The 13,046-nt window shown below is 37.6% G+C and overlaps 1 protein-coding gene across 2 annotated transcripts in view; it reads right to left on the reverse strand.

The window, feature by feature from the left end:
- Positions 1–13,046, reverse strand: part of LOC110838476 (opioid-binding protein/cell adhesion molecule homolog) — a 95,990-nt gene that overhangs the window by 57,487 nt on the left and 25,457 nt on the right. For both annotated transcript variants that reach the window (XM_022081684.2, XM_022081682.2), the window contains exon 2: positions 12,435–12,621. In XM_022081684.2, coding sequence (XP_021937376.1) covers positions 12,435–12,522 — 88 coding nt within the window. In that variant the 5' untranslated portion in view covers positions 12,523–12,621. The remainder of the gene's footprint in view (positions 1–12,434; positions 12,622–13,046) is intronic.

A 13,046-nucleotide genomic window follows, 5' to 3' on the forward strand; every position in this document is an offset into this window, starting at 1 on the left:
TCAAGACCCCGAGAACGGTTACGCTCACTAAAGAGTTTGCTGAGGCTACTTCTGGAAAAAAAAGAGCACGCTCTTTTCGGGACCAAATAAACGGAATAAAACAGCAAATGGCCACACAGACAAATGACAGGCTTATACAAATATCTGCGATTTTTCCGGTGCGACTGAATCGAGAATGAAGATTAAACATAAATGTTATGTAAAATAAAAATCATTTCAGGTAGGAAATCCGTTTACTTTTACATTACCTAGGTCAGAGGTTCCCAAAGTGTGGGACGCGCCCCCCTGGGGGGGGCGTGTTGTTTGTATGAAAAACTTTTTTTAACGAAATATGGAGAAACATTTTTAACATCCTTTGTTTCGTTGAGGCAGTTGTCTTACAGTGCTGTAGAATTCAGACTCGTAGAGCATAGGCGGCTTTAGGAAGTGAACGGCAATATAAGTCCACGTACAGCTAGGAACCTATCCCACTAATCCAGGTATGAAGCGTATATTTTATTACAGTTTCTTAAATTAAATGCATTGAATAATATACACTAAATTATAAAAAATGTATACTTATAGCTAAATTTTATGTCAAATCTGTTTGCTTGCACTTGTTCTGGAAGGGGGGCGTGAAATTTATGAAATGATTTAAGGGGGACGCAAGGTATAAAAGTTTGGGAACCTCTGACCTAGGTGTAGATGAAAAAGGAATATTAGCCATCATTATTCTGACCAGCAGAACGACTACAATACTGTGCCCCGTCCAGTAAGTTAAAGAACGGAAGACAGGCAAAACTGCTGTATCGTTTATCAGACACGCCGGACAGTATCACGACAAGACAGATTTTACTTTTACACATAGATTTAATTAATCATTCCTCTTACTCCTAGGAGGAGCAGAAGACATCCACAAAGCGCCGCCAACCTTTCATCTTCAGTGCGCGCTCTGCCATGCTTTGCGTTAGAGCTTCCTATACGACTGTTCTTGTCCAAGTCATTCTTTGTCATCGTCTGCTTTTACTCCCGTGAGGGGTTCAGTCCAGCGTCTCTCTTCTACAACTCCTCTGCTCTTACTCAAGCTAAGCCCAGACCATTTCCATTTGCTTCTATTAACCCTCTCGAATCAAGACCAGTCTAAATGTTATTCAAAAATTCAGTTCTCACCTCAACAAAAGCACGTGTCTCTATTACAAATGGTTAATGGTGGTTAGTGTAACTCAAGGAAATAATCACTCTTTACACACATTGTGGTCTAAGTCAAAAGTTAATAATTATTAAAGCAAGTATTATCACTGGACTTCAAAGTTTTAAATTCAACTATCATCTCTTTCTGCCCTTCTTTACTCAAAAGGTGTAAAAGATCACTTTCAGTCGCCTTATTTTTCTCACTCAGTGGTTTTCAAATGTTTATAATTTACGGTTTGCTTCACAGCTGTATAAATGGATAGCTTTAACAGTGCTATTAATTCTCTGCACTGGGTATTAGATGGACATAAGCTCCATTTTCTTCCTTTATGCGCCCCTTAAATATATTTACAAGTGCCTCCGTTTTTGAAATCACACTGCCCGCGTATACAAATTCTTCCACACTGTGAACCATGTCGATTTACAATATCGTTATTCTCAATCACAATTCATAGGCATATTACTTGCAAAAATTAAGTAACATCTGTATAAAAATAATTCTGAATTGTAATCAGTGGAATTAATTTAAATACGAGCTCTTTTACTATCTCTGTGTGTGCTGTTAGATCATGTTTTCTCCTTCTATGCTTCACATTTTGTCAGGCAAGAAAGGACGGTAGCAACGTTTATAAAGCTCCCTGTTATTCGAAATAAAATACAGTTACAGATATATGAAAAGATAAACTACTACATAACGAATACTGGCATACTTCAGTGGGATATTCAGCGAAAAAATCACAAAGCGTACATAGCACAGCTTACATCTCTAAGATAAAATCAAATCTGTTTATATGCAGTATTAAAAAATATAAAGATTCATTTTTGCTAGCTTATTACTTGAATAAGCTCTGAATTGATGAAGGTGGAGGTTTCAAAAGTGTGCAGAAAAAGTTAAGCAGAAATTTAAATAACTTTTACTGGAAACAAAATACGAAGTTTGTGTTCTCAAACTTTATAATTAACAACCTTAAAGTGACTAATTAATATTAAGACGCATCATCGCACTATAACCTCAACCGTTTCCTCATTCCGTCGCTGGGGTTCAATACCTTCTACAGAGAGATACAATTTTTACAGACCGTTCTATACATTTTAAAGTTATTCTTAAAGAGAATGAGATTAAATAAAGGGATTTCTGTAAAGACGGTAAGTCGGAAGAAAAGTTTTTAAAATCCTTAAATGAATGCAGGTAATTGAATAGAAGCCTTTTGAAGAATTGACGTTTGGCAAGGACGCGTGATGGTTTGCGCCCGTTTTTGGAGATCACTTTAATGCACAGTTGCCCGGCTATGATGTGTGACTGAATCTGTTGGTTTTTATCACCTGATATTAACTAGGATAGGCATCGAAAATTGAAAGGAATAGCCATAGCAGTTTAAAAAATCAGTAAACTTTCTGCATTTCCGAACTATACTGACAAGTTTTAATTGGTTAAATCACTTCCTGGATAATTATTCCGTTATTTTATCTTGGTGTATGAAAGTATATTGCAGTACAACTGTCTAAACTAATAAAAGATTAAAGGCACCTTGAAACCGTAATCTTAATATTGTCTTTCTCTCTATCACTATATTTAGAATTGTTTATTTTAAAAGTCCGAAGTAATAACGAGATCAGAAGTCTTACTGCCGCTTCTAGTGAGATGCTAAAACTCTAAAGAACTTCACATTACATCTGGATGCAGCATAGCACAGAAGTCTTGTGCAGGTAGAGGTTTTGAAATAGTCAGATCCCTCGTAAAAAGAATCCCATCAGATATCTGAACGATTAAAAATTTCAGAATTACTTCTGAACTGGAAGTTCCCCAGAATCCACGAAAGCTAAAGAACACTGATAACGGTTGTCTTCCGTATTTTGCGCCGTGTAGTCTAGTAAAAGTTTACCGTAGTTTCAGAAGTGCTTGCTGTTTCCATCCTCAGGGCGAAGAGTCCTGATGTTGGGGGCAGCAAGCAAAGCGAAACATCCCACAAGTCAGTCATTCGAGTATTAACGCTCCCTACCGTCAGAACCTGAAATCTCTCCTGAACAACAATTATTATATTTATAAAGTAAAGCACCTATTTATTTTTTTATTTCTGACACGAATACTGTATTATTACTCAAATGTGCCAAAAGTGGTGCAAACGAGAGGAAATAAGAAATGCATAACAATTTTTGTGTGTAAACCAAAGGCATAAGAAATTTTGAAAAAACCAACGGGTACGTGGAAGAATAATGTTAAAACGTTTCTGAGAGAGAGATGTCAGAGTGTGAAATAAAGTACGATTTAAATTTATCCTTGGTTTAATGGCGAGATTTTATGAGTACGGTGATGATCCTTTGAATTCTATAAAAAGAGCTTGAAATTTCTCAACCAATTAAATAAGAATGGCTGATGAAGGTCCTGTAACGTGGAGCTAGGTAGGATGTAACTGGCATTGTCATCACACCGGAACTGCTTATCGCAACAGACTATAAACCGAGCTGCATACCTGACATCCACGTCACAGAAACCGTCATGAAGCAAAGGAAGTGGTGTCAGAGGTAATGTTGCTTCTCCTACACTCCACCGCCGTCATATCCTGAGTTATAGATATCGAACGCATTTGATGCCGCGGGTTATACCTAATGCCACTCCAGTCATGTACGTAGCAACGACGAAAATCATTAGGAACTGCAGCATGGACTGCCTGTCACATTGTTAATACAGTCATTTTCTGTAGTAGGAAAGGCAACTGTTGAAATGTGGACTTGGTTGGAGAGCGACTATGCATACCTCAATGACTTTTACGCTCATTTGCTGAGATACAAATCCACTGTTTGCATGTAATAGCATTAGTTGATCATTTTCCCCTTAAATATAGAACAGAAATTTGTTTGAAACACAAATTGTAGCGCTTAATGATTAATATGACACGTGCGAAAGCTTTTTGTAAAGCTGTTTAAAAAAGGTTCCATAAAGTAGGAATTAAACTTTATGTGAAGTACTCAGCCGATACGAATTAAATTAAAATCTCTCAATAACTTCTAGTGCAGACCCTACACATTAACTGAGTAAATTCATAGATGGATTAAGCACACGGGCAACAGAATTGGTCACCCGTTACGCGTTTACTTCACGCATATCATACAAAACAAAACTGTAATTATGACAACAAATTAAATAAATCTTTAATTATGCCACAATTTATCCTTCTTATCTTAATATCTAATAACGGAAAAAAACTTCAAACAGATCAAAGGTCACTTACCATGTACATGAAAAATGACTTTACTGAAATGTTCTGTCTCAATTTGTACATGCAAAATAAAGGCGGTGTCAAACAATCTCATTGTCAATTACAGATACTGCTAGCCTTTTTAATAAGTAACAACTTTGGAAAAACGGACGCTCTTTTCTAATGGAACGCAGACATCCCTCGATATTAGCGATTCTGCTATTCGCTGTCGAGTTCCCAGTATGTCATTATGACGTTCATTATTTGTAGTCACCCGTTGTGCCTCTTTGCGGACTGTGCGCATTCTTTCAGGACCCAGCTCACTTGTACCACATTTTTACTCGACTCTTGCTGTTTTACCGCCATTTTGAGTTTCCATTTTACCCCGTCCCCCCACCAAAAAAAGTTGTTAGCAACAGATTAAGTATAAATGCAGCTGCTATGGCGAGAGAGAACAATCACAGTTCGTTGAAAAAAAAACACACATTAGTATCTACTCATTAAGGACCAGAATCTATTCGCAATAATCTCAGGAGCATATCAGACGAGATAGAATGCCGAAGAACAAGGAAATGGAGAAAAATAACACTGGAGAGGAAAATATGGCATTTGTATACCGTTACAGATTAAAGCAAGGTACGAGCGCAGAAAATTGACAGAAAATTCAAGAAAAAATTCTAGCGGGCACTTAAAATATCGTGACAAATACATGAATGAAGGGCTAATGAAAGAGGTAAAAATACTTTAAGCATAATGTCATTGCGTAACTGTGTGAAGACGAAGCTGGGATAAAGTATGTGACGTGTTTCGAATAAATTTCTTCAGATAGAGGCCTACATTTGTTATATTATTTACTTTGTCTTGTTATAAGATATTTGTGTAGTCTATATATTAATTTCGGAAGTAACAGAAAAAAACATACTGAAACTTCGACAGGATCCTGTATGCATCTCAGGAATTGTTCTGAGTCTCCCAGTGGAACAAATCCTATTACGAAAAACTCTCATAAAGTTATTTCAAACGCAGCGATACTGAGTTAGCAAATTAAATTTTAATTTCTTTGCTAATTAATAACTTTAATTTTATATTCGAGCTGTCCTTTCGCGAATACCGAGCAATAAAATTTTATGCTCCAGAAGAGAAATTGTGCACAAAGAGCAGGAGGGTGGGGACCATGTGAAAAGGGTCGTAATTCTGAAATGGCCAGGTCGTAAGAAAGTTGGTATATTTACACGGCGCTTCGTCAACTTGTGACCAAGTCCTTGTAAAACAAATCTTCTAAACGGGCTTAATGCATTTTTCCCCTTTCGCTTCAAAATCCTTTTTTGGCCACATTCACGACATCAAGTCAATATTAAAAGAATGTATATATTGCACTGGAAAAACACGCGGTATGTAGTTGGTAGTTTGTTTACGAGTTAACGGGACTTTTTGAAACTTTGGCTGAATATTCCCCTAGATCCCTTCTTGTTATTAAACATCCCGGTGTTCAAATTATGACCATTATGACTTTTACAACTACGCTTCGGTTACAGAACAGAGCTCGTAACTTTAGATATTGAACTTCCAACACCTTCAAGCACCAAATCTCTTCCAAACAGCAACGCTCCTGAGTTTACATTAAACAACCTTATTCTTTACAGTTTTCAATCCTGGCGGAGAGGAATGTTAGGAGTCGGACCAAGATTAGATTTAGGGTCTATTTATATAGGAACGTAAAGATAACGACACGAGCCCTTGCCGATTTTTCAGAAAATATTATTCAACGTTTTTCAATGGAACTGTTTATATTGAATCCGAGCTCGTCCGTTCCACGAACGAGTCTCGCCCAACTTACGTCTCCAACGATATTTTTCCTAAACAGTTCCATTGAAAAACGTTGAATAATATTTTCTGAAAAATCGGCAAGGGCTCGTGTCGTTATCTTTACGTTCCTATATAAATAGACCTTAATATGTTGTTTGGTCAGGGATATTGCGCGTCTCATGGGGCCGTGACAGATGCGTATGTTGTTGCCTTAACATTTTTCCCCTCGCAATGCGATATGTTGGCAGATTTCTTATCAATATCTGATACTCAGCCAACGAATATAGTGGCCTATTACAATAAAGACATACATTCTTAACAATAGAGAAAGCAGGGGGTATAAATGGACATCGGGATACTTTAAATACTTCATAATCATAAAATATTATTATCCGTCTATATACAACAGTTTAACTTTGTATACTGTATTTATATAATTCACTTGTGACCACATGTTTCAGGTATATAACCGGAACTTGTCATCATAGTAACATTTTAGTTATATCTCAAAACATGACGCTCCGGTATAATCTTATAATTTCTTAATCCTCTTACCTAATTATATAGAGCCTGTCATTTACGTAATGCTAATCGCTTATAAGACAGTGTTGTCGGAACAAGGAAATAAACACATGGAACATTTCGATCTTAAGTAGCACATTTCAAAAATACTGCCCATAATTTTAAACTAAAAACTTGTCATTCAAGGTGGAAACTTGAATTATAATACATCTACTGTCACCCTAATAACAGCATTGTTAAGTCAGAAACGTCTCTTAAATATATTTTTGGTAGGCATGTATGCATATAATATATGACTTATGTCAGCCTATCGAATTTACTTTATCAGCCTAAGCGAATTTAGTCTTGTAAAATATTCACAAAAATAAGAAGCAAGCTTTAATACCTTGTTCACTTTTACTTTTTAATTCACTGTTGTGCTGAGTTGTCCTGACGTAAATTCATCACACTGGAGCCAGAATTTGCATTTTATAATGGTTTTAAAATAGAAATATTATGAAATAAAAGAGGAAGGATGCTGTCAACCAAATTTTTGTGCTCCATAAATTGCATGTCGAACGCATCGGTGTGGTAGTTGTTAGCCGTCATTCCACCCTTTCCGGTCTTAGCAGACCTACAATACTTGTGCCTCTTTTGCACTGCATATTCTTACAGTAATTACAAGAGGCCTATACAGACGATTCGTCCGTTCGGTGCTACAATAATCATGTACACGGCACGTCTTCAGAAGCCTTCAATGGCAATGCTGTAATAACATATAGATTTACTGCGTCCGTCTGTCTAAATTCATTAGACATATAGTGCCGCCTTGTTTGTATAGATTGCTTATGGAATTTGATACTGCAATAACAGATACATAATAGCGAAACTCCGTGCTTGCGTCTGTTCCACGCTGTCCCTCGCAAACGGTTAATCATACCAAAAACTGGTAAACAAAAGAAAATGTTCCTCTACGAAACCTAACGCCAGGAAAATAATTGATTTTTCTTTTTAGAATACCAGACACAGTGATGCCCAACAAATTATCACTCGTAGTAAAAATTGTAAATGTAATTTCCCACGTTATGAATATTTTCAAATAGAAAGCTCAATATTACTTCATAGCATACTAGACACAATGACATTTTTTTATTTCCCTTGAATTTCAAACACTATTGATAGGTCCCAGTAAGATTTGTTGGCAAAAGGCTATTTCAGTCATCAAAAACGACATCAGGTCAAAGTAATCAACGAAAACTCACGCCAAGCCACACGACGCAAAGTCAACTTAAGGTACCCCACGTGACGCCTGGATAACTTCCCCTAAGCACGATGAGCATCGCGATGCCGAGACAAAAGGTGCCAAGAAACAAGCAGCTGAGAGGACAGACGCCTGAAGGCGCGACGCCGACCATCGCGACGGCGAGATGCGTTTAGAAGAATAACACAACTTCAAAGAACCCAACCCTTCGTCACGCGAAGGCGATCCTTCGGACTTCTAGCGTAGCTTCGCTTGGGGTCCCGATGCCGACCAGACTCCAAACACAGCTAAGACGTACCTAGTGACGCCGTACACATCACGAGGAATAACCTGACGCAAGTCACGCGACGGCGTTGCAACGCGTGCCGATTCGTAACATTGCGAGGCTAGTGATCACACGAGAAGCCCAACAAACTCGAGTCACAACTTTTAAAGCCGCGTATCGCGGGGACTGTCGAAAAGTGTCCAAAAGCTAGGCGGTGACAGAACCAGATGAACCAAGGCAAAGTTATACGAAGGCAAAGAACGAAAGTCTTAGCCAGTGAATCCAAGGCCACGTCACACGACTTGTAACACGTGACGCAGATATGGCGATGCGTGGAATACTACGGCGACAAGCATAGCGACGCCGAGCCACGTGATGCCCAGCGCCGTGACACCGACCGTCTGAGCCGACACAGAAGAACATCTGTGATAATGCTGATAGGATGATGTGAATACACAGGTCTATAAAATTATTTCGCGAATTGATCATATTAGCACTCTGTCCTACTGCTCTATATTACTAAATTCAGATTTATTCGTCATAATTAATCTGTACGTAGTAGTTCATGTTTGTTTCTGTTTAACCATAATCTCATCTATGCTTAGTGATCGATTTTCATGAAAGTTCGTATATGGTAACATGGTGACATGGTAACAACATTAGTTCCATTCAGTGAATGTTTTGGTAGATTTGCAAATTATTAAATACACTTAAAAGTGCCACATAAAATGCTAATTTCGTATCACAAATTGTTATAATACCAGTATTTAAACTTTCAGTGTCGATGGGATTATTGCTTTCATAATATGTAATCGGTTTCAAAGTTAAGTAACATAAAGTAGTTGTCCATACAGAAATTGACATTACGAATTTCAGAAACATTTATCTAAATCATGAGGATAAACGCTTAGATAACAAATAAAAGAGACATTCTGCAGCATCAACAAAAGATTTCCGAAGACACAGCACAGTAAACCTTCATAAATGGAGATATTGCTCCACCTTACTACACTATTTCGTGAAGACAGCACTCTGCTTGTTACTATGCAAAGCGAACGCCCTGCAATTCCGTTCTACTATATATACCAATAAAGGCGCTGTTATGCTTCCGATGGGAATTGCCTGTAGGCCCCGAGACACCAATATCGTTTTATGGGTCCTTATACAGCAAATTCAAGGATATAAATTTGTGAGGAATACTAGTCACATAAAGAGAGTGCAGTGACACGTTTTAGCAGCGCTAATTGTTACGAACGACCGTGCTACATATCAGGCTACGCGCCTAAAGCTGGTTTCACACGCCTCGTTAGGGAGACCCTACTTCAATCCCTGCAATTTCAAGTGACTTTCTTTTTCTCTTTTTACAAAGTAGCGCTGGAGAAAATTTTTCTCCGAGGTTAATGTTGGACCATGCGAGTGACTTGGAAAATAGCACCCTATGTAGGGCAGGCAACATCCACAGAATAGAATATGAGTGATCTGATTAGCCAAAATTTCAAATACATAGTCCACATTTCGATGTCATTGGGTTGAAGTCGATGGCTTTCACATCGAACGCTGTCATAAATATGCTGGTCAGCAAAGGGGATGATCATGCGAGTCATAAATCACTCGTCACCTACTGCCTTACTACATAATGCTTCTAAAACGGCTCAATATTCACCCAGAACATGGCAACTGTAATGTCTGCCGAAACATTGTATAACTTTTAACATTCAACGCGGCTAATCTCCGAAAGCCGAAATTATAAACAGAATTCCAGCTTAAGGAAAATAATTATTTGCCAAAAAGACACTGGCAATAGCTCATTCTGTTTGCCGTATCGATACGACGATTAATAAATAATGAATATTAAAAACGATGTAGTAGAAAGAGGTAGTGGCCTAATTGAAGACACTATTTTTAGGTCTTGCCTGAAAGAGTAAAGGAAAACCAATTTAAAGCATCAAGCAGTATAGCCGGTTTCCGAATCGAGATTCAAATCCCTAAACCTTTCAAACTGGAAGCATAAATTCTAACCATTCCACCGCGACGTTAGGCGATGAGCTATAAAGTTTCAAAAATTAGTAAAACATACAAACTCACAGATTTGTACCTATGAATTGTACCGAAAATGTAAATCAGTGCGTTAACAACACATCGTTATCAGTGATGTTGTCCCATAGCGAGAGGACCTGTCAGACTTAGACAGAGACAACGAGCTAATTGAGTCTCGTGATGACCTGACAACCGGGAGTTAATTGTATTCCCTAGGTCACGTACGTACAATCGATTACAAGAAAGATTGCGTCTCGAATGCAAAAACAAATTCTCGGATAGATAACAAATAAAGTCTACATCTTGAGACAACGTGAAAATCGGTACATTCGGCCGTTCATAAACACATTTTATATTAACCGAATATTATCATGCACTGCATACCATGCTTCAGTTACTTCGGCTTTATTAACTGAGGCTTTTAACTTCTGCCGACGTTGATTTACTTACAAAATTTACTGTTACTACATCGAACAGGCTATAATTTGCGCCTCGCCTCTTTGAGGGGGAAGTTGCGACTTTAAGCAATTATTTGTTTGTAATTAGTGGTACAATTCAGAGACTTACACTTTTATATGACGACGAATATAGTAATACCGGTAAATTTAACACGAACAAACGTATACATCTATCATGTAAACGGAGTCATGTGTCTTTAACTACTTTTTCCTAAGGTAACCTGATGTTCAAAACACACAAAATTACAATTCTGATTTTCAGTCCGACCCGTTACGGGTGTGAAACTTGGTTTGTTACCCTAAGGGAAGAAAATATATTGAGAATACTTGAAAATAGGAGGCAAGAGGGAATATTTAGATCAAAGAGATAGGAGCATCAGTAGGCTAGCGAAATATCAATAATGGGGAGTTTCATAATTCCTTATCTTCACCAAATAGTACTGTGATGATCAAATCAAGGAGGATTTGACTGGCGGGACACATACGATGCGTGGGAGAGGTAAGAAAAATATACCAAATTGTAACAAGAAACAATCGAAACGTAAATGAAAACTTCAGGGTCCAAGGTATAGAATATTTCTCATAAACTATTCGTTGTTTATGTTTCATTCACCTTGTTCCTCTTGTGTTAATAACGCTAATAATAATTTAAAAGAGCCTAAACATTATGAAGCTCCTCACTATGTACTTTTCTCTCATCCGCGCTGCATTCAAACACCCTCAGTTTGGAATCGACATAATAATTTAAACAGCACTGATAACTTCGTCCTGCAGATATAAAGGTAATATTATCACAGTATTGCCTGAGCATTCGGTGGGGTTCAAATCAACACAGCCCCACGAATTGCAAGCTCATCTTTCGCAAATCACAAGAAGCCTGTATCTTTGATCAGCTAGACATCCCATGTCCGAATTTCATGTCAAATAAACATGTGTTCCATGTGAAATGAAATAGATAATCACTCTATTTCCCATAATAATAGTTGAGTATCATATTTAGGAATAAAGTTGGATTTTTACCAAGCCATAAATTCAGAAACTGGCCCTTATTTGTATATTTTATATTTGTGCATGGTTTATTTAACGACGCGTGTCACTAGCTCAGGTTGTATAGAGTAGAAATATTTTATACTGTAACAAATTCAATATACAGGTTTAAAGGAGAACGTCGATGAGTTCATGGCAGCTCAAAGCTATAACTTTAAGTAAAACTTGTTAAAATAACAAAAACATGGTTTAACATTTTTTCAATTTTTGCCATAAAGTTGGATGTAGAAACTATATAATGCGCTCATAAAGAGACGGAAAGCGAAATATATGGAACACTGCTGGTATAATGTCACAATTATGACCTCGATCGTAAACAAAGTTAGTTTTCATCTTGTAAAGACATCATTTTGAAAACAATACTTAAAATTTTAATGTTATTCCTAAGAGTTTCATTGGAAAAAATCTAATACTGCTTTGGCATCACAATAAACATATGTACTTAAATATTATTGTATAAAAAATATCATTCCAATTTGTAATTAACATCAACGTTAATGATAAAGCAAATTTCACAGAAAATAACAAATATCTGCAAAGTTGTTAATTTTCTTCTTCAGGGATATTATAAAACATTGCTGTATTATGGGAATTATAAAATAAAAAAGCATTATTTTCGCAAATGTCGTATATTTAACATTTAAAAATCAGTGTAATAAATATACTGAAGATATCTGACAAGTAGCACTCACCAGTGACATCTGTGGCGATGAGTCTGAAGGTGAGCAGTAGTGAGATGAACGGGTACGTCGTGAACACGTGTGAACCGTACCGGGCCATGAGGAGTGCAGGAACTGTCTCACCTTCCCGAACCGCATCACGACTATCCGACTACGCGTCCAGCCACTACAGCGACGCCAGTTGCATGGCGCCGGCGCCCTGCGCACAAGATCACGATGTCAACAGCATGCACCACACGCACAATTCTGCAAAACGCATCAGAAGAAAACAAAGTACTTGACACATGCACTTAACACTCGCTAAATAGAGCGACCGATCGCTGTATAAAAGTAGCTCCATGGCACACGATCTCCACTCGGCAAGGGACGTTTGTTCAGACGTCCGTGAATTGTGTCTACTCCCTTACGAACTTGTGACTTCAGAACAAAATTAATAGACAACTAATTAATCTATAATAATATACACTAACTACATGCATCATGGGAAGTTGATAACCGCTCAACTGACAATTGCATTTACCGCCTTCTATAGAATCCGAAAATTCACTGCTAGCTGACCTAAACGGTCGATTTTTGGTTTGTTTAACGACGCTGTCAATAACTCAGACTATACAGCGTCGAATA

Source organism: Zootermopsis nevadensis, unplaced genomic scaffold, assembly GCF_977971745.1.
Source record: "Zootermopsis nevadensis isolate Lab colony 2312 unplaced genomic scaffold, Znev_1.0 Znev_ptg000024l, whole genome shotgun sequence".
NCBI classification, from domain to species: domain Eukaryota; kingdom Metazoa; phylum Arthropoda; class Insecta; order Blattodea; family Termopsidae; genus Zootermopsis; species Zootermopsis nevadensis.